The sequence below is a fragment of the Peromyscus maniculatus genome, chromosome 6, assembly GCF_049852395.1.
Source record: "Peromyscus maniculatus bairdii isolate BWxNUB_F1_BW_parent chromosome 6, HU_Pman_BW_mat_3.1, whole genome shotgun sequence".
Lineage (NCBI taxonomy): Eukaryota > Metazoa > Chordata > Mammalia > Rodentia > Cricetidae > Peromyscus > Peromyscus maniculatus.
The window spans coordinates 131,379,048-131,406,955 of NC_134857.1; the positions used below are offsets into that span (position 1 = coordinate 131,379,048).

General features: G+C 38.1%; 1 protein-coding gene across 1 annotated transcript in view; it reads left to right on the forward strand.

The window, feature by feature from the left end:
• Window positions 1–581: 581 nt before the first annotated feature.
• The window catches only part of Adgrl4 (adhesion G protein-coupled receptor L4), a 112,454-nt gene continuing 85,127 nt past the window's right edge, over window positions 582–27,908 (forward strand). The window contains exons 1-2 of the mRNA XM_006989487.4: window positions 582–807; window positions 2,104–2,253. Coding sequence (XP_006989549.1) covers window positions 786–807; window positions 2,104–2,253 — 172 coding nt within the window. The 5' untranslated portion in view covers window positions 582–785. The remainder of the gene's footprint in view (window positions 808–2,103; window positions 2,254–27,908) is intronic.

The following is a 27,908-nucleotide window of genomic DNA, read 5'->3' on the forward strand; positions in this document are numbered from 1 at the left end:
CTTTCCTCCGTTTCTATTCTCCAACGTGACAGTCAGTCACTCACATAATGGACTCGTGTACAAACAATTAAAACAAAGTTGAGTACGATGCACAAATTGTCCTGGGGCTGTGATGCGTTGGGGGGTGCAATGGTGAATCGTACTCCATATTTAGTTCCAAAAGAGGAAAGAACGTTTTGTGCTTCCACATTTTTTAGCTGAAAACTTGACCTCTATTATTATTTGTGTTTTTACTTTTCACTCTTTCCTTAACCACAGTTTTACTCCTGGGTCCTTGATCTCCCATCAGGTAAAAACTGAGCTCTGACAAAGTGCTGCAGAGACGGTGGCCTCTGGTTGCCATCTAAGCCCCTTTACCTTGAGACAGCTATCAGTGAACAGAAGGAGTCAGAGGCCCTCTGCAAAGCGAGTGCTCTCTTCTGGACACTATCCCGGACAGAGTTCCTGATAGGTCTTTGAGATCTGTGAGCACAAGCTTTGAGGACACTCTGGTGGCTGCTCCTGGAGCAAGGTGAAGCCACATCAGAGTCCCAGCTGTAATCCTGTAGGGAATTTGTGGCCACAGCCTGGGAATCGAGCCCAGGCTGTTTGGGTGAAGGGGCCTGGCGCCGGACATGGCCTGCAGACTCAGGGCTGTGTACATATTCACACAAAAGAGGCCGGAAAGTGACAGGAGGAAGCTGTGCGTCACAGGGCACTGAGCGGGACCCTGGCCGCGCCTGGCCAGCTCCAGGACAGACCCGCACTCCAGCCTCCAGCCCTCAGCGCCAGCTCCGTGGCTTCCAATGAGACTCCTCCCGCTTCTAGGTGAGTATGGGCTGGGCTTGGGAGGCTGCAGAGCGCCCACCTGCAGGGAAGCAGGGAAGGAGACTTTTCACTAGCTGGGGTTCAAGTGTTAAGTGTGTCTGGCACTGTCTCCAAGGAAAACAGACTTGGGCTTTCACAGGATGTTTTTCTGCTTGGCCTTTCCACTCTGGACCTTGCTTTTCACGACCCAGGGCTTTTACCTATTTATTCTTCCTGGAGAAAGCTCGAAAGTCTTCGAAGTCTCAGACTTTGACCTTTCTTGTGATCGCCTCCAAGAAACTTGGGAAATCTAAACCACAAATACTTGAGAGAGAGGCTTCCTGACATTTTAAGGCTACTGCCTGCCTGGACTTTGGGTTCATTTAAAACCCTGTTTGGGTGATGCATGGGGAGAGATAATAAATCACTTCTTTGAAGGCAAATTAATCCAGGTTTAAGAAGTACATATAGTCTTATAAAGGGCTGGGATTTCGAATTGACTGTGTAAAAATCTCTAGGTACCAGATAAGGACAATTTATCCAAGATAACTGTTTTCGAAACAATGGCTTTGTGATTCATCCCTGTTCCGGCCCAAGATTGCTCTTAAGTGGGCTTGGAACAAGACAATAAAAAGAAACACTCTATGATTTCGCTTATCATTTCCTAACAGTCCTCAAAACATAGTTTTGTTTGTCATGTTGGGCAGGTGTTCTGTGGCTGAGAGATCAATTGTAGAACAGTATGTTGAATTTTGTTTTAATTTCTCTTAATACAAGATACCAGAAAAGGCATTTTTGTCATAAAAAGGGCAGAACAACAATTGCCAGAAGACTGGGAGATGGGAAGGGACATGCGTTTCTTCTCTTCCTAGATATGACAAGTAACATCTTAAAAATAAAAGATTTTAGTTTGTGCAGATCCAGATACTCAATTTACCTTGATTTCTGGAGGGAAAAGGTAACTCCCAGAGCAGGAGGAGGAAAATTGCTTTGCAATCAGGAAACACCTTTGCAAGTAAGCACTTCACTTCAGTGACAAAGAGATACTGAGTTTTCAGAACCGGATAACCTCATAGATTTTATTATAAAGCTGGATTTCCCATTATGTTTTAGTTACATGAAATTTACATGATACTCTCCTTAATCTTTAGGCTTAGTCACTTTTCTTCTGTGATTTAATTAATGAGTCACTGGGAAATTTTCATAATTCACCTTTCTAGATGAAGAGAAATAAGCACATTTGTGGGGTATTGATCTTTAACACAAGGATGGGAAGTGTCTTGTTTTTGACAAGATCTATGTCTTGATTTTATTTAGTGGGTTTCTCCACTTTGTTGAATTGTTGCTACACACAAAATTGCACCAAGACACCGTGTCTCCCAAATGCCAAGTGTGAAATCCACAATGGTGTGGAAGCCTGCTTCTGCGGTGTGGGGTTCTCTGGAAATGGCGTCACGATCTGTGAAGGTAAATAGCCTTGATCTCTTTTGATCTGCTCATGTGATTCAGTTCTGCATGACTCTTCTCTCTTCTCTTGCTTCACCTGTGCTGTGAAGCTCATATGAATCTAAAAAAGAAAGTTAACTGCTCAACAAGCATGAATTTCCTATGTCAAAATGCATTTTTAATATTGATATTGATTACCCATCATATATTTTATTTTGAAAGTTAAAGCTTGCTCTGTCATTAAGCCAGAACATCCAAGCACAAAAAAGAGAGTTAATAGCCCTGAAAGTTCCCACAGCCCAGACGATATTGGCATGTGTGTTCCTTGGGTGTTTTCTGTAGTAGTTAACTACTTAATTTCAAGTTTGATGTTAAGCATAGGAAATAGAATTGTGTGGTGGTGGTGCACACTTGTAATCAGAATGCTTTGTGGAAGGACAACCAAAAGATAGCAGGTTTGGGGGCAGCCTGCCCAATACAGATCCTCTCGGAAGAAAAGACAAAAGGAGAGTGAGGTACAGAAAGAGAGGAAAGGGTACAGAAAAGAGAGAAAGGGGGACACAGAGGGGTGGAAGTATGGAAAGAAGGAAGGAAGGAGGAGAGAAGGGAATTTTAAAGTAGATTCTTCTCTGAGTAGATTCTGCTGTAGAATGTCATGGTGGAGCTCAGACGGAGCCTGGTGGGAAAGGTCTTTGTAAGATGCAGTTCAGAGAATTGACTGGATAGGATGAACGAGTGCCACCTGGTAATCCAACTGAGCAGAGTTCCACCCTGTGATCACCTCAGCCAGTGTTTCTCCCTGCCAACAAGACTCATTTCCTCTTTCTTGTTTCCCATGATCCTCAACAGAGGCTACTTTTAAGTAGATCATTAGTGAAACATTCTGTACAGAGAGATGGAGAAGGGGAAAAAATGTTGCAAGCCATATAAATTAGTTTCAAATATAATTAAATACTAAGTTCGCATTAGAGCTATGTGGTGTTATACTTCTAAATGTATTTAAGAACACATGGACTTTTTCTAATTAAGCTAGGATATTGTGCTTTGTTAATATTGCATGTTGTTGCTTATAGTATAAACAAGTTGTGTCTCGTGATTCAACTTGATAGGCTCTTAAAAAGATTAAATATGCAGCATATAGTAAAATTCAAACCTCATCATAATTAGTTTAATGCTTAAAAAATGTACAGCAAAGATGCAGTTTGCTTAATGGTGCATTAGATCAGCTGTTTCTGTTCCTACATCCAGCCAGAATTTGTAATATACTATTCTACAAGCACTACAAACTACTTTCCATAAATAATCATAGATTTTTTTTAGTGTGTACTTAATTGAATAGCATGAAGGCAAGCTGATAGCTGAATGACCTTCAAAATATTGCTTCCAATATATCAGCATGCTTTCCCACTAATCATTACAAATTGTTCTGTACCACTAACAGACACCATTGCCTTTCTGTGATTTAGATACTTTTACTGTCATGATTATCATCATCAGTGTCAACAGATTTTTGGCTTGGGCCTTTGACAACCAATGAGCTGATAATCATGACTTTCAGGACTTCTTTGAAAAAGACATGTTCTGATACACAGTGTTGTCTATGCTTCCACTGCCTGAAAGAAAGAAAATATTTACTGTTGAAAGAAAAAAATAAAACCAGAAGGAACTGTGACTTGCAATTTTTTCTCACTCTGAACACAAATGGTAATGGAAAATATTTCTTTTTAAAAAAAGCTGGTTAAGTTAAATGCCATTTCTATTTAAAGAAAGTTTCGTATTCACTTGATTCAGCAGTCATCATCTGAGTTTGTAATGTCTTCTAAAAGTGCTAAAGAATGATTTTCCTCTTTTCAACATCTTTTCAGCAGGTATGCTAATATGTTCTCTAGAACCAAACTTAAAGAATTACATTTCAGTTACTGAAAAGTGTAGATTATAGGTTGACTATGAAGATTGTTTTGTTGGATTTTTTATCTCTAAATAGATATATCTCATATTTCTTATGTGTCTTTGCAAGCTTGGCACCATGTCAGCAAATGTCTGGATAAGATTTCAGCTATAAAGATGCCAAGTGATTTAAAATTAGAAGTTGTTTTCTTTCCAGTATCATAACTATCCCCATCATAATCAATACAGAATTTTTATTTTATTTTAAACATACCAGATACATGTTTTGGTAATAACTCACTCCCACAAACTGTATGACAAAAGTCCATTTTAAACAAGTCACATAGAATATTGCTTACATGGTTCTAAGCAAACAAGATTTAGCAATAATAACTTAATTTTACCTAATCAACTTGTTACTTGACAGGTAGTCATTGGCCACCTTTATCATCATTATCCTCATCACTATCATCACTGAGACTGATAATAACTATTGCACGTTGATTCTTTTTTTTTTTTTTTTTTTTTTTTGGTTTTTTTTCGAGACAGGGTTTCTCTGTGTAGCTTTGTACCTTTCCTGGGACTCACTTGGTAGCCCAGGCTGGCCTTGAACTCACAGAGATCCGCCTAGCTCTTCCCCCCAAGTGCTGGGATTAAAGGTGTGCGACACCACCGCCTGGTTTGCACATTGATTCTAAGGCATGAGTTACCACAGTGCCTCCCCTGTTAAAGATCTCTTTTATCTTTGGAGAACAGATCAAGGGATGCAGCCAAGAAGTGGTCAAAAAAATTTCTTCACCAATGTTGTCCTATTCTATAGCTGTAACTTTTTCTTTAAATAGTAATTCATATATATACATACATATCATCTTCCTGAATTCAGCCCTATTAGTGTTGCTTGCATGTACATGTTTTTAGGGCTGACCACTTGGTAATGTATAATCAACTAAGTTTACTCCCACCTAGGGAAGTTTAATTGTCCCTCTGTCAGTCGTCATTAATCGACTGTAGCTCTCCATGTAGGGACAGGGCCTTGTGAGTGTTCTTTTACCCATATTGACATGTCAACTGATACTGTCATTTTTCAAATTCTGTATAGTCTACCATATTGCTGAAATTTCATAGATGAAGCCTTTCTGTCCTATATGGAATACACAGTCTCTCAGAAGACATCCTAGTCCTCTGGCTCTTACAAGCTTTCTGCTTGCTCTTTTGTGTTTTATCTGAGCTTTGGGTGTAGGAGTTATGTTGTAGGTGTATCCACTTAAGTTATGTACCCCATGGTGAGTTGTTCTCTGCATTTTAACCACCTGTGGCTATAATTGTCTCCATATGCTTCAAAAGAAGTTTCATTCATGAAGGTTACAAGCTATATTTACCTGTGGGTAAAAGGATAAGTATTTAGAATGCAGAGAGAAATTTTACTTGTATAAAGGAGTAGCAATGGTAGGTTTTCCTCTAGGTTCCATGACTTCATTAGTCGTGGGTAGATGGCTAGGAATATCCCCATGGCCCTAGACTGAAAATATAAATAAGCGATTGTCTTTGGCATAGAAAGTATGTAGTGGGGCAGTTAAATATCTGTTAAATGGTTGTGCAGTGGTGCTATAAAGTGAATCTGTAGAATGTAGAAGTATGACAAGTCAAAATGACATTGAGGCTAATAATAGAAAAGTAAATTCTATTTGTCAGGATGTCCAAAGCAGCAATGAGAAAGCAGGCAAATGCACAGTATTGACCAATAAAGAGTCTGGACAATTTCTGTAATGTAACTCTCTTTTTCACTGGAATAAACTAAATGACAAAAAGCAGTAAACAAAACTAGAAGTTGAACATATCTGAAGTTTTTCAGAAGCTCCAAGTACTTCATGCATGATGGCAGAATACATTAACTGTAGGACCAGTCAGGATGTTGATACTATGAATATGATCTGATTAGCAAAGAAGAGATATTACAAATTCTAAAAGTAACTGAGTTACACAATAAATTTTGTGTATTAAAAAGATTAACCCATATGGTAGAGTAAGCAAATGTATGACAATGCATCATTGTAGAAACCTGTATAAACATCAGAACTATATGTTTGTACAACACATTATAGGTAATGTACTTCTACCCCATCCATGTTCAGATTTAAGGTAGATTTTTTTAAAACATAAAGAATAGGTACTATTTTGACCTCCACGTTCCACTATAACAGAACATACTAGCATTTATTAAGCACCATGCCACAGCTTTTTGTGCACAAGAAAACAAGAGCCATGGAAATGTGATCTCCATATTATCTAAGAATAGTTGGTAGAGACAGTACCCAGACCCTGGGACAGAGACTTTCTAACAGTGACAGCGAATGCAAACACATTCTTAACCAGGTGATGTAATTAGGCCAGGAGAGTCTTTAAAGCCAGGTCTAGAGAGCAATATCTTCGAGCAGAAATTAGATATTTAATAGACATATGGAGATAATAGTCATAGTTTATTTGAAATTTAGCAGTGCCTAGACATTTGAGGTTGCTTTCAGAAAGGAAGAAATATGTATACAAATTTTAATGTACAATAAAAAGGCTCATGAAACTGTTGAAACTATTTTATGCTAACACAGAATTTCTTAGTTTTGCTATCTATATTGCTATTAATTATGCATTTTAACACACTTTATGTTGCACTTTGGTGCACAACTATTGTAGGTATAGAAAAGAAGAGAATATTCACCATGAAATAAGGAGGAAAGTGTGAAGAGCAAGTAATGGGAGACGGTTTAGTGCATATGGATTTTCTGTATATGTCTAGACAACACTTACACAACACAGGGCTTATGTAAGTGTGAGAATGCACGTGAGACTGGCTCCCTCCTGGCAGAAACATTTACTAAGTAAAGCAATGTTTGGGGTTTGAATGGAATCTGAATGAGACAAACAATTGGCCCAGGTGGAGACAAGAAGTGTCAGGAAAGATGCAATGTGGACAGCTTTTCATAGCTTGGAACATGTCTGTCACAAAACCACCCAGGGAAAACAAGGAGGTACTGGTTCGTGCTATAAATGTGACACACTTCACAAAGCAGCATTCATGGCAAGCAAAGGGCTCCACTGGCAAAGGAGCCTAAGCCCAAGGTCAGTGACATGAGTCTCATCCCCAGGACCCATGTGGTGGACAAAGTAAGGAAATAACCTACTGTCTCCAGCAAGTTGTCTTCTGACCTTCCCACAGACTCCATGGCCACTTGTTCCTACACATGCATGCAAAACAAATAAATGTATTAAAAATAAGTAAGTTATAAAATGAGTTTTCATCATTATCTAAGGAGCACACCGCTGCTTATAGAACTCTACTGGACGAATGCTATCATAATGTGAAGAGCAATATGACACCAGCAAAGGCACACAAATGGTGTTACAGGAGCTTTCTAAGGATTGAGATGGAATAATCCATGGAATCAGAATATGGAAGGAGAATTCAGTCCAAGGCACAAGCATAATCCCTGCTGGAATAAAATGCAAGTAATGTTAATTGTATTTGTGTGAAACAGCTCTTCGCAGAGAGTTGAGCTGTTCTTGACACCTATTCTTCCCTCAGTTCCTCTTATCTTCCTCCTCCCCATCTTCCCATTCTTCATTCTTCTACTCGCTTGTCCTACCTTCCCTTTTTCTTTTATTTAAAAAGATATTTTTAATGTGTGTGACAGTTTGTCTACTTCTGTGTGTGTGCATGTGTGATTGCAGTGCCTCAGGAAGCCAGAGGAGGGTGTCCAAGACACTGGAACTAGAGTTACAGACTGTGAGTTGTCATGTGAGTACTGGGAACTGAACCCAAGTCCTAAGCAAGAGTAAGAAATGCTCTTGACTGCTGACCCATCTCCCCAGTCCATGGCACACAGGTGGAACACACATATATGTAGGCAAATATCCATACTCTTTCCCCCCTTTTATTGAAAATACGTATTTTTCACATAATATATCCTGAACAGTTTCCCCTCCATCTAGTCCACTTAGTTCCTCCCCTCCTCCCCTCCCATCTAGATCCACTTATTTTTAGTCTCTCACTTCAAAACAAATAAGTTATTAAGGGATTATAATATAATATAATATAATATAATATAATATAATATAATATAATATAATATAATATAATATAATAATATGATAAAACAAAAATAATACATCAAAAGTGTACAAAACAACTAGCAGAAGGAAAACAGCTCAAGAGAAGACACAAGAAATGGAGACCTACTCATTTGCACACTCATGAATCCTGTAGAAGCACTAAACTGGAAGCTATAATATATACATAAAGAATCCAGTACAGAAATATGCAGGCTGTGCACACTGCCTCTGCCTCTGTGAGTTCATATGTGCCTTGAGCGTATTGATTTAGAGGGCCTTGTTTTCTTGTTGTCTTCCATCCCCTCTGGCTCTTACACTCTTTTTGCCCCCTTTTCTGGATGATTGCTTGGGCTCTGAGGGGAAGGATTAGATGGAGACACCCCTTTAAGATCTAAGTGTTCCAAGGTCTCTCACTTTTGGGGTAATGTTTGCCTGTGGGTATCTGCATTGGTTCCCATCTGCTGTAAGAGGAAGTTTCTCTGATGCTGAATGAGCAAGGCCCTGATCTATGGGTATAACAGAATGTCAAAGGAGTTATTTTATTGCTACTTTTTTAAAACAAAGACCTTGGGCTATATAGTCTCAAATTCTTGGTCAACTCAGCAGCATTAGGTATAGGTTCTTTCCCATAGAATATGCCTTAAGTAAAATCAAATATTGATTTCTTATTCCCACAAGATTTGTGCCATCATTGCCACAGCATATCTTGTAGCCAGGACACCATTGTAGATTAAAGAGTTTGTGGCTGGTTTGATGTTTACATTTCTCTTTTGGAGACTGTGGAGTACCTTCCTACATCAATGGTGCTAGCATGTAGGGGTAAAGGCTCTATGTGGGCATCAGTTCAATTTCTTTATGTTTAATGTGTTGTATAGGTGTTATCTTCATCAAAGGGGCCTTGCAATCAGTTTGTGGAGAGCAACCTATAGTTTTGACAACAGCTTGGATTGTTTGGGGATTTTCATTGGACTCCTTTGGCCAACAACTCAATTGGATGTTATGTAGTCCTAGGACCAGAAGCTTCATTTAGTGACAAAAAGGTGACCAGTTGGAGCTGTGTCTTGCTGTGGGATGTTTTGTATGGCAAATGTGTTGCTCTGATTGGTCAATAAATAAAACACTGATTGGCCAGTGGCTAGGCAGGAAGTATAGGCAGGACTAACAGAGAGGAGAAAAAAAAAGAACAGGAAGGCAGAAGGAGTCACTGCCAGCCACCATCAGGACAAGCAGCATGTGAAGATGCCAGTAAGCCACGAGCCACGTGGCAAGGTATAGATTTATGGAAATGGATTAGCTTAAGCTATAAGGACATTTAGCAAGAAGCCTGCCACAGCCATACAGTCTGTAAGCAATATAAGTCTCTGTGTTTACTTGGTTGGGTCTGAGTGGCTGTGGGACTGGCGGGTGACAAAGATTTGTCCTGACTGTGGGCCAGGCATGAAAATTCTAGCTACAGTGTCTTCCTCATTATTTGGTGATTTCAGTTAAATTGCCTTCATATGGGTATATATTTTAGTAATATGCTACTATGTGTTAAGTTTCCATAGTATCCCTCCAATAGCTCTTAATTATAGCTGCCTCTCCCTGTGTTCCCTCCCTCGCCCACCTCTCCCCATTTGATCCTCCTGTTCCATGCCCCTCTCATTCATCCCTACCTATTCTTTGTCCCTTTCCTAATGAGATCTATCTGCCCCTCCCCTATTCCATTAGTCTGTGATTACCCATTACATTACACATGTAATGTAATTATACATTTCACATACATAACCTCTATGATTCTATAAATTATAGCTTGCTTATCATTGACTTAACTGCTAATATCCACATAAAAGCAAATACAAACCACATTTTTCTTTCTGAATATGGATTACCTTACTCAGGGGGATTTTTTTCTGGTACCATCCATTTACTTGAAATTTTCATGATTTTATTTTTGATGACTGAGTAGTAATACTCCATTGTATAAATGAAGAATGTTTTTTAAATCCATTCTTCTGAGGAACACCTAGGGTGTTTCCAATTTCTGTCTATTATGAATAGGAATGCAATGGAGCGTCACTGTAGTAGGATAAAGCATCCTTTGAGTATATGCCTAAGAATGGATTAGCTGGATATTGAAGTAGATCTACTCCCAATTTTCTGGGGAACACAGAGATTTCCATAGTGGCTGTACAAGTTTTCAGTCCCATCAGCAATAGAGGAGTGTTCCCCTTGCTCCACATCCTTACATGAGCTGTCACTTGGTTTATTGATCTTAGCCATTCTTGAGGTATAAGGTTAAATCTCAAAATAGTTTTGATTTGCATTTCCTGGTGACTAAGAATGCTAAAATATTTTTGTGTTTCTCAACAATTCAGGTTTTCTCTTCTAGGAATTAGCTGTATAGATCTGTATCCCATTTTCTAATTGCGTTATTTATTTTTTCATGTCTAGTTTTCTTAGTTCTTTATATATTTTGGATACTAGCCCTCTGTCAGATGTAAATACATTTTTTAAAAAAATATAATGCCTCCAATATCATCAAATAAGCACTGCATCCAGATTTCTACTTTTTGTCACAGTTCTATTGTTCTTGGATCCTTTAATGATTCTATTTTATTTTAGATAATTGGTGACATTTCCTTTGTTCTATGAATGTCAGTTACCTGTAGCCCACTTAAAGGGCTACACATATTTTATTTTTTATTTTCCTATATATTTTCTCTTCTACATGAGTTAATCTTTATAATGCTCAAATTGTTTCAGGATCACAGCTTAACAAAACTGGTGATACACTGATGTTAACATTAATGTTTTCTACAAGTTATACACTACTCTATAGACTTCACACATATTCATGGATTCAATTCTCAAAATAACTCTCAGAAATATGAGCTAGTATTATCCCAATTTATAAGTTATTTGATAGGGAAAACATATTCAAACAATCACTTTAGACAATCTTCAAACTACTGAGTGAGGTAGGCTCACAAATAAGGAAATTAAATCTCACTGAAGTAAAAATAAATAGTTTTAATTCTAGCATAGCCCTCACCTTCTTTATCCCACCCACAATAGTCTCAGTGGAATTGAAAGTATAAACTAACAGCATAAGTTAATGGAACTAAACAATGTTTATAATTCTTACCGCATTAGTAAAAGTCATAAATGAAGTGTAAGTGTTTACCTATTTTCCATGCACTCCTGGAAGTCCAGGAGCTTCACACTGGGGAACTCACAGGGGAACATGAGAAGTCCAAAACTGAAGACTCAACTCACAGAAGCTCTGAAGGGCCCACTGGCTGCACACAAAGATTAGTGCCTTAAGATGATAAACTGCCCTTGTAGCAATGGTACTCTGTAGCTAGAGTTTTCCTGCCTGGCCCACAGTCAGGACAAATCTCTGTCACCCACCAGTCCCACAGCCACTCAGACCTGACCAAGTAAACACAGAGACTTATATTGCTTACAAACTGTATGGCCGTGGCAGGCTTCTTGCTAACTGTTCTTATAGCTTAAATTAATCCATTTCTATAAATCTATACCTTGCCATGTGGCTGGTGGCTTACCGGTGTTTTCACATGCTGCTGGTCATGGCAGCAGCTGGCAGTGTCTCTCTGCCTCAGCCTTCTGCTTCCCAGAATTCTCCTCTCTCCTTGTCCCACCTACTTCCTGCCTGGCCACTGGCCAATCAGAGTTTTATTTATTGACCAATCAGATCAATTTGACATACAGACCACCCCACAGCAGTACTCTTTACTTTTCAGTAAATACAATGGAAATCTAGGTGTCTAGATTGGATAATACACTATTTTCCAAAGGCTACATATATTGGAGACTGTCATCTACCATTGATTAGCCCAGATAAAATCAAATGAATGCTCCCCAAGGAAACTTAATCATCTTCTGATGATGGTTGGAGCCCTTGTTGGTGGAAATTGATGCCAAATTTGTTCTTTCTTACCATCTATAATACTGAAATAATGCATAGAAATGAAAGCTATTCCCCCATCATGTACACAGAAAACTGTGAATTTTCTTATATTAAACAGGCTCATAGAAAAAGATCTGAGCCAAGTTATATGTAATATCACATTACTCTATAATTGAACGTGCAAACATCATTGAACCAAAGCCAGTCACTGAAGAAAAGACAATACTGTGAATGTAAGAGGAAATAAATAGGAAAACAGCCTGAGAAATAAAATGGGAACAGTTTCAAGCGAAAATGTGAAATATAAATATGCTCAAGAAAATCTTAACCAATTTTGCATCTAAACTGCGAAAAATGGAATAGGTGTCAAAATATGAAAGAGTGGGCATACCAAACACATTCTTAAGTGATATGTCCTAAACTTGGCGTATCTCTCGCTTTCTTGCATCTAGATTCTCTTCGTATCCCTCTGCAGTATCAAGGATGTCAAGGCAATCAGCTGGTGAAATTTCAGTATTGCACCCTGTGTTTAGAAACAGTAAAGAGGCTTTGGGAGGTAGAGCAGTGGGAAAATGTCTTCCATGGATGACTAACAACCTGAGTTAAAACTCCAGAACCCATGGCTGAAGGAGAGAACCAGTTCTGTCCTCTAACCTTCACATGCACACTGCACCATACTGTATAGTGATAACAGTAAATACCAGAAGATTAAAACTACAATCTCCCATTCCTGGGTTTCTTGTCCCATGAAAATAGCCAGCATTAGAATAGAGAAGACAGAAATATAAAATTCATGCATATATCACTGAGTGTTGTTTTAGCTAAACTTTGGAGCTGGCATGGCCAATGCAAAAGACATTTTCATCTTCTTGTACCATGTCCTCCTCACTTAAGGCCCCAGGTACAGATGCTACTTTCTGATCAGCCATATGTAACCTCAGACCATTTCTCAACATCACCAGGCAGGTGCTGTAAATCAGCCGAGGCTGGCATATAGCTGATAACTCAATGCCTTCTTCTCCTTGTAAATGAATTTTTGAGTCAGTCTTCAGAGATTCTTCCTGTATATATTACAGTTACAATACTAAAATGTAAGCTACTAAATATAATAAGATAACTGAAACAAGTACTGCATTAGCATCTCTGAATAATAAAAACAAATAAGTTAGTAGAGCAGATTTTTGTATTTGTCTACTTACTTATGGAAATTTAGTTATCATCACCTGTAATTGTGAGTTTATCTTTTGTGGAATGTGTGCATATGTAGACAATAGGTATTGTCTCCCATACACATATCTTTGTATCAGGCACAGTGAATGAGACAGATTGATCAGTTATCATTCATGGTAGAAACCGAGTAATTTCAATATGGGGAATAGTATAAACTAATATTCATTGTCTAAGGCACAACTGATAAGTCAATTTCTTTGTAAGACTAAAATATTCTATTTATTATGAATTACAGTTTTTTCATGTCACAGCGATTTCATTTTGTTTTAGATCAATATATTTTTGAAGTGTGTTTCCAGAATGTCTGTGCATTTCAGTAGTGACTGAAAACGCTGGTGACTTTTTCTTATTCTTGTTTGTGTTCTTAGAAACTAACAAAATGTCTTGTCAATCTATAACATACTTCACCTGTAAACAATGCCTTCCCATATTGCTATTCCTTTCTCTTTTTTTAATTGAAAATAGATTCTTTTCTCATATAATACATCCCAAGCACTATTTCCCCCCACTCACTTCTCTTAGCTCCCTTCCCCTTCTCTCCCCCCAGATGCACTCTCCCCACCCTTTTCCTCTTCAGAAAAGAGCAGGCTTCCAAGAGATGACAGCCAAACAGGACAAAACAGGATACAATAACAGAAGGTGAATACCTCATATCACGGCTGGGCAAGGCAACCCAATATGAGGAAAAGAGTCCCAAGAGCAGGCAAAAGAGTCAGCTTTACACCTGCTCCCACTGTTAGGAGTCCCACAAAGACACCAAGCTGGCAGCCATAACATATATGCAGAGGACCTGGTGCCTTTTACACATGGAATTTACTGAGACATTGTGAATAGTGAGCTAGAGGGATGTCTCAGAGGGTAAAGTGCCTGCTGCACAAGCATGGGGACTTGAATCCCAGCACCCTCATGAGTCGTCATGGAAGCATGAAAAAGAATGAGGAAGGAAGAGATATCAAATAAGGTGGAGGGCTATCAAGAAAGAGACTCCACGTAAGCCTCTATCCTGTGTATGCTGACACACAGATGCACACATATCCTAGTATCCTAGTATGGATTTGAACACACACACACACACACACACACACACACACACACACACACACACACACTAAAAAACAAAAGAGTACCATGAATGGCGTTTCTATTTTAGTCCAGTACTTACCTTTGTTAAATTTTATTCACTATCTAATAGTTGTATAACTAGAGAGTCTCTGATATATAATTTCAACACAAATATTTGACTAGAAAGAAATACTCAGTATAGTCAACTGAAGATTATATATAAAAAAATAATCAAAGGAAGCACAAAATTTCAGGTTGATTTGTTCCCTATTTTTTTTTTGTTTTGTTTTCCTGTTTCATTATGAGTGATCAATCAGGCAAGCCTGAGTTTTAATTTGTTGCTTTGGAAACTTCTTCAGAGGTTAGTGACCAGTTAGCACTGGCACAGGCAGCTGCACTGTTGACACCCAGGTCTTGCTAGAATCTTGTGTTTGAGGAAGGGAGCCCTGGCCTTTGTCTTTTGAGAAGCCAAGGATCAAAATGACTATTTTTTTCTTGCTTGATTTTCTGTTACCAACCTGATTTTTTTCACAGTTCTAAGAAGCATGAAATCATTGGCACTTAAAAAAATGAGCCTTTTGTTTCTAATTTGCAAATAGTTTTGAGAGTTTTTTCTTTAGTTATAAAAAGAAGTTCCTGTATTGTTCATGGAGCTAACACCCTTCCCTCTTTTCTATAACCAACCTTTTATAAATACAACTTAACATATAGCTTTGTTCATTTCTAAGAAACTACCAAAGATCAGGTTTTACCTTTTTACATTAATATGTGCAGTGTGAAAAACTTGATTTTGTTATAATTAGTTATTAAAATATTTTATGTTCCTACCCAATTATAAGTTTGACTAAATGGAAAAAATGAACGCAAATATGTTGGGGAGAAGTGAGGCATTCTTTCTCTCTACAACTTCAAGTCATTTTATGTGATTCTTGACAAAACATAAAACTTATAAAAAGAACTTCTATTGCCATCCTCAAAGTTATTTAAATACAAAGTTGTATTTGTATACTCCATAAGTATGCCACCTCAGACTCCTTTCCTCTAAAAATGATTTTATTCCATTCTATTTAGCAGAGATATAATCAACTACAAGGTTACTGGTTCAGGAGAATGGCAAGGGATAAGTTTAAAAATTGTAGATATCTCTGAAATTTTTCATGATTGTTTGTCAAACAATTTTATGTTCTACATTTTATGAAACATCCAATTCTTGATCTGACATTATATTGGATTTTAATAATTTTCTAGTTGGTCTCATGAGAAGATTCCACTGTATATCACATATTATATAACAGGGACATAAATATGCATGACATTTGGGCTGCTCTTAAAAATTGATAAAAGCATACTTGTTTAGTGTGGAGATTGTGATTTTTCTGAAAATTAAATCCTTAAGCAAGACTGGTTCAATGTTTTGACTGGCTAATGAAATATTTGGTCCATTCCCGCTGGCCATAGGTAGAGGCACTGATTTGAAACCACCACGATGAGAATGAGGCTATAAGGAAAAGAAAACCAAAAAACTGTGTTAAAACAACTGGAATACAGGGAGAGTGTTCCAGCACCCGGATGTAATAGATGATAGTATTTTATATTCAAGTCAAAGAATTTTCATTAAAAATGTGATTATCTTGAGTGGCGTTGGTCAGACAAGCCCAACTCCTGAAACATCGCTTCTCCTGGGATTTACTGCATGGTAATGCTATTTTCCATATTAACAAGATTTTTTTCTACAATCTTGTATTCAGATACATAATTTATACCACCAAGAAATGTGAATTAGTATACAGACTCATAGATCCATGTTACAATTGTTTTAAAGTTCCCAAATAAATTACCATTGCTGTGAGACAGAATGTCAGGAGAGTTCAAACCTTGTCCCTAGACTCAGGAGGAAATTAACGCTTGGGTCTGTTATTGTCATGGACAGAGATGGTGACTTTTTCTGGGACGATGAGAATCTAACCAAATATTGTAGCTAAATATAGCATACAAAGCCGTGTGCCATTTCTGAAGATGCTATCAGGAAGAAAACCCAATGACTAGGCTTCTGTGCTCTAGTTTTTAGGTACACAGATTCAATTTAGAGATTGGGGTTTGAAAATAAAATTTACTGCACGAGTGTTTTTGGCTGATAAGAAATGGATTTTGTGACCCTGGTGCACATTAATTGAAGTATCTGGCAATGTGTCTCGACCAGGTTAAAGGGACCATATGTACTTGGAACCATATTATTGCTTCACATTGAGCTCCAAAGTTAAATCTCTTCATTACCATATAAGGAAGCAAACTTTACTACCAGGACCCTGCCCAAGCCAATGCTCACTACTGCCTAATGCCGCCTGGGTTTTATGCAATGTGCATTCTGTCTAGTTTCCAATCAATATTGAAACTTAAGAATGGCATCATCAAAGGTTATACTATTTTATATTTTCTAATATTTTAGCTTTAATATATGTTCTTGATTTTTTGCTTGCTTGCTTCATGTTTGTTTTTGAGACAGTTTCACACTGTAACTCAGGCTGAACTAGAACTCATTGTGTATCCCAGGCTTGTCTCAAACATATAGTTCTACTTCAGCCTCCTAGATCCCAGAATTAGAGGTGCTCACTACTATGCCTGGCTCAACATATCTTAAATCTTCTATTCATTAAGTCATACACAGAAGTATTTGCTGATGACTGTATTCAGACATAGTAAAAGTGACATCAGTTTTAGTCATTCACTTTCATAATACACTTTTAAAGATGATAGAGTGTGTGTAGTTGCAAGTTTGAGATGTAGAATTTAGTATGTACTTGTCTATGTTCTTTGTGTACTAGATGCTTCAACAGGTTTTGATTCTGGTTTCATTTACATGGGGTAAAATCATTTCAGAAGTTTGAGGCAGTTGTGAAACTGTAACACATATTATCCATGAGATTCTTTAGGCTAAATGACTGAGCCAGTTATCTGTTCAATAACCATCCACGTCTATTCTCTTTGTCTCTTTTGTGAATGTAATCAGTACCAAAACACAGATCATGTCCACAGAATGACTTCATGTTCTGGCCCTCTGCCAAACAAGAATACAGCCTGTGTCTTGAAGAAATTAATACAAAAATTTCAATTGAAGTCATGCTTAGCAAGTAGGCCTTAAAGCAGAGAAGGATACACAGACTTTTGTTTGTTTCCATTGCACTAAAATTGACACATGCGGGACCTAAATCAGTGTGATAAGATTAAGCGGAAGGTGGTTTTTAACATTTGTTTGATAGTTTTGCCTTTGTGGCAAACTTTTGATATTCTGAAATAAGAGAGCCATATATGCTTTCTGTCAGAAAGAATCTTATGCCAATTTTCCTGGCACCATATGGAGAAGGAATTCTGAGATTATTTCTGGACCTTTATAAACACAGAAACCCATTGAGAATACTAAAGAAAGTGCAGCAAATCTCTGCAGCTACGCAATGTGGGATGGCGGGCAGATGCTTGATTAGGCTGAGATGTTTGTTCAACTAACGTTATGTTCATTGCAGCAGCTTTATAATGGAACACCATGTGGAGGAGAATGATCTGTAAAGTGTGTTTTGGACTTTGAATTTCGGTTCATTAGGACACAAACATGTCTGAAATTTTTCAGTAGATACATTAATTGTTGTTTTATAGTCAACAATCCCTTTATACTTATCCTTTGGAAAAATTCAGATGGCTGCCTGATGAATAAACAAGCACAGAGTGAATCTGAATTTAAGAAAAGCTTTACACACTTATCATGTGGGCATGATAAATCATGCTTGTAATCTCAGCACTCAGGACACTGAGGCAGGGGGATTGCTGTGAGTTTGAGGCCAGCCTGGAACACACAGTAAGTTCCAAAGCAGCCTGAGCTACTATAGATGTAACCAACCGTCTTATTAAATAAGAAACACAGAAACAATGCAAAAGAGAAAGCCGAGAGGTCAGAGCTCAGAGCTAAAATCTCACCCTTCCGCCTGCGGTGTCCCAGCTTCACGAATGAGGGTTCTATTTCCTGTCTGTTCGTCTATTTAAAGTATTTTGTTCTGCCTTCTCATTGGTTGTAAACCCAAACACGTGACTGCCTCGTCACTGTCTGAATGTACAGCCCCCTAGGTCTTAAAGGCATATGTCTCCAATGCTGGCTATATCCCTGAACACACAGATATCTATGGGATTAAAGGCATGTGCCACCACCGCCACACTCTTGCTATGGCTCTAATAGCTCTGACCCCCGGGCACCTTTATTTATTAACATAAAATCAAAATCACATTTCAGTACAATTAGATTACCACCACATTTCCCCTTTTCTATTTTAATAAAAAGAAAAAAAAAGCAAAAGGTTATAACTAACAAAAGAAAAACTATATACAAAAGTACAATAACTATATACAATATATACAAATAATAAATACCTAAACAGGTATTGGACAAATCAAAGAAAATAATTCCATTATCTATCCTATTTTGGTAAATCCAAGATGTATCTAATGCACTTTCTATCCTAATTAATTTTTCAACTATAAGTAACTAATCTTCAACCATAACTAACTAATCTTCAACTCCCTCAGAGACCCAAGAAGGAAATAATATTAGCTAACAAAAATAAAAAACAGGAAGTGCATGCAAGCAACTTCCAAAAAATTTGTGAGTTGACAGAAACAGCCAGCTGCCTGGGCAGTCACCTGAGGTTTCTCCGCAGTGTTGGGGCATCATCTTCAGCCTATAGGCTTAGTGTATCTGACAGACTCATTTGTGAAGTAGGATGTATACAAGGTCAACAGTTCAATCTCACATTGGGTGAGAGCAGTCCATGTACCAGAAACACCTGAATTCCACTAGTGTCCTGTCATGATTCAGGATTTTAAATTCTGGAAATTGTTGACAGTTTTTTAATTCAGCTGTCCATTCTTCTTGGCTGTGTATATATGGCTTCATCTCAGCATCCCCTTCTTCTCCACATCCCTCTATTAAATGCCAGTCTACTTTCAAGAGGCATGAACTTTCAGCTGCTGTTCCATTGCACAACAGAAGCCATCGGCCCTCTGCCTGTTAAGCTGCCTTCGAAGAAAAGGGCACCGTACCTTTTCCGGATGCGAAGGCCACTTCAGGCATGGGGCCATATTGTCCTGGCCTCAGAAGATGCCTTTTGATAAAGCCATAACCACACTTGTTTTGGCAAGAATCAGTAGTCCCTTGTTTCGTGATCTGTCTGTCCATTTTGTCCTGTTGATTTGAGGATACTTTGTTGTCCAGTGGCTAACTTTTGCCACAAGGAAGGTTGACTCCATATGCAGTTTCTTCAATGCCCATATTTTCTCTGAAGTAGATTAGTACTGCCAGGAGCTGACATGTCTCAAAAAAGAAAAATTTTCTAAGTTATTAAAACATTTTAAATGCCATATTCTGTAGATCTCTGAAGGGTTTGAAGATGACCTGTCTAAAACATCTCTGCTCAATTTTTAAAACATATCTAATATGACTACAAGTTCTATTGTAATGTCTAACTACTAACTTTCATTTCTTTATATCCTAGTAGTTGGTAATAATAACATTCAAGGATCAGAAATTTGTATTACATTGTTAAATGAATGGTATAAATACAATTAGAAATATACATATAACATTTTCTAACAATATCAGTTTCAAATTTGTATACAATATAAAACAATTCAATCCAATGTAAAGTATTAGTAATTGTCTTTTTCTTTTCTTTCTTTCTTTCTCTCTCTCTTTTTTTTAACAAGAACCTTAAATCTAATCTCCTTTGCTTAGCCTTTTTCTTAACCCTTGACAATAACTTGTAACCAGCCCCCCTAAATACTGAAAATTATCCCAGACCCAAAACCCATTAAAAAGACCAAAAAACCACCCACCCCACACCACCTCTTTGGGAATGTGGGCGACATAGTCTTAAAATTGCTTCCTGCTGGGTATGGGCAAAGTTTTCTTTATCATGAAAGAATGCTCTGAGCACCTTGTAGTTCAAAGCTGATCTGTGGATGATGTTTGTCAGCTTAATGATATCATTATTGTCCACGTGGAATTGTTGTTGTGGGGCCCCATCTTCTTTCTGGAGACTTCAGTTGATGTTAGGCCTGGCCATGATTTCCTGCAGAAAACTGATAAGAGACTCGAACACAAAAACATATATATGCAGGTAGCCTTTTTTCTAGAATTAGTTAGTACTCTATATGACCATTCATATCTTAACAAAGTTTAAAATGTATATATATATCTATATATCTTTATATGTTAATCTTGTAAATTTTGATATAAAATTCATACTTTAAGAAAAGTTTAAAGAATCAGAATAGAATCAAAGAGTTGAGATTAGTAATAGAATAGTCCCTTAATTAATTTTGCTTTTGTCCTGTACCATAGCAGAAGATGGCTCTTATTCTGGCATGATACAGGGAGTTTGCATTTTCCTTTTAACAACATGCTTGATTTTAAAGAAGGAGAGAGCCATTCTCCAACTCCAAAGTCAGCTTTAAATTTTAATTGAACTGGGACTATTAGAAAACCAATAGTGTTAAATCTTTAGAGAAAAGCAGAAACAAACATTTAGGAAGACATAAAAATTTTTTAGATAATATATACCCATACACCGTTTCATTCTGTTTCTTGGGATAGTTGATTTGTCCCTTTTCTTCAATTGTCTCATTTGTCCAGTGTTCTTCAGATTCCTTAACCTTCATTCTCCTAAAAGACAAAAACAAAAACCTTTCCCCAAGACTAATTTTGGGGATGTTTCCTTTTGACAAGTTATTATCTGATTAAATGAAAAGGCATGTGTTATTGATACAAGTTAGTTTAAATTGGATGTTCATGCTAGTTGATGAACTATCACCTCCTTAATTAAGAGGTCTCTCTTGTTCAAATCGAACCTTTATCAATTTTGATGGTACCCACAGCTTATCTTCTCCTGTAGAAACAAAAGCAAAACCTTGTCCCCAATGTAATACATACCCTGGTTTCCATTCTGAGGTCAGCACATCCTTAAAGTATATAGGCTGATTTAATTCTGCAGTTTTTTTCTATTATCCAATGTCTCTCTGCAGCTGTTGTTCCTTTCTATTTGGCATTCAGAAAATTCAAAGTTAGAAGAGCATTATGCAGTCTATTTCTGGGGGTTTTTGTTACCCATTTCTGTTTATTTAGCATATCCTTTAGAGTTCTGTTTGATCTTTCTATAACTGCTTGACCTGTAGGATTATGTGGTATGCCTGTAATATGTTTTATATTCCTTTATCCCTCCATTGTTTTTCTATGTTTTTAGCCTCCTCCTTAAACCAAGTCAGAAATTGAAGTCTCTGGCTGGGTTCCAGAACACCTTGTGCAAGGTCCCGCCAGTCCTGTGGTATTATCCTATTATATGTTGACCAAGAGTTTACCATTTGCTTTACATATGGGGAATGCATGCCATAAGATACTATTGCCTCTTTAAACCTTTTTAAATCCAACATTTCAATTGGAGCCCAATTATTTTGTGTAGCCATCATTTGATCAGGCATCTGCTGTACAGTTACAGGATAAATTAAGGGTGACTGTGTGAAAACAGGCTTTCTTTCTACAACCTTATGATCCAAACTTGAACCAACTTCACTGTTAATTTCTTCTGTCTGAATTTTTACAGGTTTAACAGGTTTTTCTAAAGCTGTTATCCTGGCACTTAAATCGACTATCTTTTTAAATACTAACTCAGTCGGTAGAGCATGAGAATCTTAATCTCAGGGTCGTGGGTTCGTGCCCCACGTTGGGCGCCAGATATAGATGTAACCAACCGTCTTATTAAATAAGAAACACAGAAACAATGCAAAAGAGAAAGCCGAGAGGTCAGAGCTCAGAGCTAAAATCTCACCCTTCCGCCTGCGGTGTCCCAGCTTCACGAATGAGGGTTCTATTTCCTGTCTGTTCATCTATTTAAAGTATTTTGTTCTGCCTTCTCATTGGTTGTAAACCCAAACATGTGACTGCCTCATCACTGTCTGAATGTACAGCCCCCTAGGTCTTAAAGGCATATGTCTCCAATGCTGGCTGTATCCCTGAACACACAGATATCTATGGGATTAAAGGCGTGTGCCACCACCGCCACACTCTTGCTATGGCTCTAATAGCTCTGACCCCCGGGCAACTTTATTTATTAACATACAATCAAAATCACATTTCAGTACAATTAGATTACCACCACAAGCTACAGTGTGGGACCCTGTCTCAAAAAAAGGAAGAAAAGGACTACCAAAATGATTCACCTAATAACGGTGCTTGCTCTGTATTCCTGACTACCTGAGCCCAGGTCAATGCAGAAAAACTCTGTGAGCTTGTTAATGATTTCTACACTTGCTCACCATGGCATGCATGCACCCAAGTATGTACACTGCACACACACACACACACACACACACACACACACACACACTTGCATAATCACACTAAAAATAAATGGAAAGAAGGAAGAGATTGAAGGAGAGAAGGGGGAAGAAAGAGAGGGAGAGTTTCAGAGAGTAACCATAAAACAAACTGCATTATTATGCTGAAAAAAAAAACACAAAAGGCCCAAATATGACCAAATTTCAGTGAAATAATTGCAGTAGAAGCTATTAAGGGTTCCCTATAGAATGAATCTTAAAGAGTCTTATTAATAAAAACCAAACCCAATGCCAGTTATTGGAGTGAATGCTGGAAGATCAGAGAAGCAGAACAAGCCACAGCTACCTCACCTCGCCAATTCCTTGGCTGATCCTGTTTCTTCAGACTGGTCGGAGTCCTCATTCAGAATGAATCTCAGCTGAACTGCTGCTCAAAAGCCTAAAAGCTTAACCAGGTTAGTTCCTGGTTTTCACACCTTATATACCTTTCTGCTTTCTGCCATCATTTCCTGGTATTAAAGGCTCACTTCCTGGGATTAAAGGCGTGAGTCACCATGCCTGGCTGTTTCCAGTGTGGCTTAAAACTCAGATGGATCTCTGAGCTCCAGATGGATCTCTGCTTTAGGAATGCTAGGATTAAGGGTGTGTGTGCCACCAATTTCTGGCCTCTGTATCTAGTGGCTGTTCTGTTCTCTGACCCATAAGTTTATTAGGGTGCACAATATTTTGGGGAACAGAATATCACCAGAATTCCCAATTTGTTATTCTATTCCTAATGCATAGTACAAACTGCATTATCATGCTAAAAAATAATAATAAAGCCTACATCTTAACAAATTTTAGTGAAATAATTTCACCAGCAGCTATTGAATCCTAGCAACTGCTTCTAGTATCTTGATATTCATTCCTTTATTAATGAAATTGTCCATTCATTGGCATTTAAAACTAAGGTTTGAGTTATGATCAGTGTTCAGAAGCAGGACATCAAGGGCAGACAATAACATAAAAAAGAAACAATGGCTACTGTATAGACATGGCAGGTTTAAAATGGTGAATTCCATGGTGAGACACTCCACTGAAATACGGGCTTCAGTACTTTAGACTTAGAAAGGATGATTACAGTCCAAATTGATTGAAGCCTGATGAAACTGCCCTCTAATCTGTAAAAAGATGAATTACAGTGCACTGTGAAAAGCAGAACCTCTAAGGAAGCCATCTGTGGGATTGAATCCTCATCCTAGAATTTTTCAGTGCCTACATCTATTGAATATACACTATTTTGTCAATATCAAAGTCGTTTTTGAAGATTAAAGAAGATAATACAAATTAGACACTTAATTAAAATGGTCCTATGGAAAGATCTCAATAAATTAAGACTGTTGTTCATGTAAGTTTGCCAGTCACTTACTGTCAAAAGTGTTTTTTTTAATTAAGAGATTTTCAATTTATTTTACATATCAACTACAGATTCCCCCATCCTCCCTCCTCCCAGCCCCCAGCCTTCCCACCCAACCCACCCCCATTCCCACCTCCTCCAAGACAAGGTCTCCCATGGGGAGTCAGCAGAGCACAGTATACTCCATTGAGGCAGGTCCAGGCCCATCCTCCCTGCACCAAGGCTGAGCAAAGTGTCTCACCATAGGCACCAGGCTCCAAAAAGCCAGCTCATGAGCCAGGGACAGGTCCCGGTCCTACTGCCTGGGGGCCCCCCAAACAGTTCAAGCCAAACAACTATCTTGCTTATCCAGATGGCCTAGTCCATTTCCATGGGGGCTCCTGAGCTATTGGTCCACAGTTCATGTGTCTCCACTAGTTTGGCTAGTTGTCTCTGTACTTTTTCCAATCATGGTCTCGATATCTCTTGCTCATAGAATCCCTCCTCTCTTTCTTTGATTGGAATCCTGGAGCTCTGCCTGGGACCTGGCCTTGGATCTCTGCATCTGTTTCCATCAGTCACTGGATGAGGATTCTATGATGACAGTTAGGGCATTCAGCCATCCAATCACCAGAGTAGGTCAGCTCAGGCACCCTCTCGACCATTGCCAGTAGTCTATGGTGGAGTCATATTTGTGGATTCCTGGGGACCTCCCTAGCACTCTGCTTCTCCGTTTTTAAGCATATGCTTTGTCTTCTTTCTCCACTGAGCTAAGTAGACTGGGCCACAAGCTTTGAAAGTTAATGTCATCACACAGCAAGGAGACATTTCCCTGCCTTCCCCAAAAAACAACACACATGTTCACTTCCATTTATGTACAGTGACAACCTGTCAATTCTCAAGTTACAGTTTATGCTTCTTATGGCCAAAGGCAATTTAAAAAAAACTATTTAACTATTAGTTACCTTTCTCTGAAGAGTGAGTTTCTTTACATTTTCTCTGTATTGATTACCTGATTAGTATGGTGGAAGCCTGCATTTGAAGGCTAAGCAATTTCACAAAGAAATATCTGGAAACTAATTTCTCCTAAATCATATATAATTGCATTGATGTCAATAATCATCTGCTATATTACATATTATAATGTATTATATAATTACATTAAATATATTATATATAATGTTAATCCAAATTTTATATATGTGTGCGTGTATGTGTGTATGCATATCAATTAGTTAAGGAATCAGGAAAAACAGTGCTGTAGCATTGAAGACCTGACCCTTAATGAGAGATCTAAACTACAGTGAAATGCATGTTTAAAGAGTATAAATTTGTGACTGGAGAGATAGCTCAGTAGTTAAGAGCACATACTACTCTGCCACTGTACTCAAGTTCAGATTACAGCACCATGTTGGGAGTTGGACAAAGGTAGTCTAACCCTAGCTCCAGGGTACCTGGCAAGTCTCACCTCTGCAGGCACCAGCATTAATGAGCATCTACCCATAACAGACGCACATACTAAAAATAAAAATAAATCTTAAAGAACAAGTGTGAATTTTCAGCAATTAGTTAATTTGTAATGATTATTTATTAAAATTAACTACCACACATACTAATACCCTTTACATGTTTTATTGATTGAAATAAATAAGATTACATGAAAACTTAAAAAAAAAACCTGTTTAAAAATTCTAAATATTTGTGTTTAGTGCCCAAAAATCTCTAATGGAAGTTAGCTAGTAGAAAATACATGAAGGAAGGTTTGCAGGTGGAGATATGGCTCAGTGCTTAAGAGCACTCGCTGCTCTTACAGAAGATTCAAGTTTGATTTCCAGAACTCATACGGGGCAGCTCACAATCACCCAAAATTTCAGTCCCAAGGAATTCTAAGCTTGCATATGTGCTTGCGCGCACACACACACACACACACACACACACACACACACACACGAAAATAAAGCAAGTCTTTAATAGAAATACAGGAGGAAGCCTAACTAAAGGGCTCCGTGAGTAAAGGTGCTTGTCAACAAGCTTAACAGCCTGAGTTCAATACCCAGGCTATACATAATAGAGAACTAACTCCCACAAATTGCCCTCTGACCTCTATATGTATAGGGTGTTCATATGTGTTCAAATACACACATGAAAAATTAATACAAATATAAAAATTTAAGAATGATGCCAGGCAGTGGTGGCACATGCCTTTAATCCCAGCACTCAGGAGGCAGAGCCAGGCATATCTCTGTGAGTTTGAGGCTAGCCTGGTTTACAGAGAGAGATCCAGGACAGGCACCAAAACTACACAGAGAAATCCTGTCTTGAAAAAAACCCAAAAATTAAAAATGAAGATAAATGATGGATAGAGAGATGATATGGATGTCTGTTTATGAAACCTTTTTAAAGCATTACTTTGAAAGTTGGACAAAGCCTCAGCATATGCTCACACAAATGGCATTAGAATATATGAGTGTGTGTGTGTGTGTGTGTGTGTGTGTGTGTGTGTGTGTGTGTGTGTGTATCAAGATGATTCTTGGAAAATGAGAGGTAAATGTTTTTGTACAGTGGAAGGATTAATTACTAGCCACAATTGTGCTTCCCCAATGGTGTATAAAATCCCCTGTCACACTTTTAAATGTGGAGAGAAATATCATGGAAGCACAAGACAGTGTGATTAGACCACATTCATAGGGTCTTCAGTGTTTGAAATGACTCAAAGGCCTTGACATGAACTTGACAGAGGAATGGTTAGAATCAGTCTGACTTTTCCAGTGTGATTTCTTATCCCTGGGAAAGACAGATCTGAGCCAAAACATGCTAAAACACTTCCACTTCAGCACCATTTCTGAGTTATGGTTTAAACATCAGTTCAAGATGACCAAACATTTAACCATGGCATTTGAACCTACCGTAATTTCTTAGAAACTGTCATGGACTGGGTGTTCTTTCGTGATTAGTTGGTGTTCCCTGAGGGTCTGTGGTGACTTGAGGCTTGATTTGTCCTCAGTGTCAGTGAGGGAGGTGGGATCCGATGGGAGGTCTTTAGCCATTGGGTCATGTCCTTGGAAGAGGCCTGGAAACTCCATTCTCTCACTCACTTCCTGTGTGTCTTGATTTGACTGCAGTGAGGGAATTGGAGCAGAGGTGTGCTGTAGCAGGCACCATGCTCATCAGCCCCCAAAACTGTGAGCTCAGAAAAACTGTCCTCTCTGTAAAAACAAGTGTTTCAGGAATTTTGTACTAAGGAAAGGCCAACTAATAACTTAGAAACCTTTTTAATAAATTCCTGGATGTAAAATATAAATCCAGTTAAGACTGCAAAGTATCTTTGTAAGCAGAATATTTACTTTTTGTTACTTGTTTTCTTTGTTTTGTTGTGTTGTGTATTGTCTTGTTTTGTTTAACATGGGTCTCTCTATGTAGCTCAGACTCTCTTTCAATTCCTGATTGCCCTGCCTCTGCCTCTGAAGTCCTTGTATTCCACAATTTTACTTCCACACCCAGATCAATTACATACTTTTAAATTGTTAAAATAGCTAGCTAAGCACTTGGCCATTAATAGAAACTGCCACCAACATCCTCTAGGCCTAAATTTCCTATCATCAGTTCCAATTCGTCTTTTCAAAATGATTGTCATGATGCTGATGATCAAATTAACTTCCTTAAATGTTCTGAAACAAAGTATTTAAACTCTTGACATGACAACATTTGTACTTCATTACTTTCATTTCCAATTTT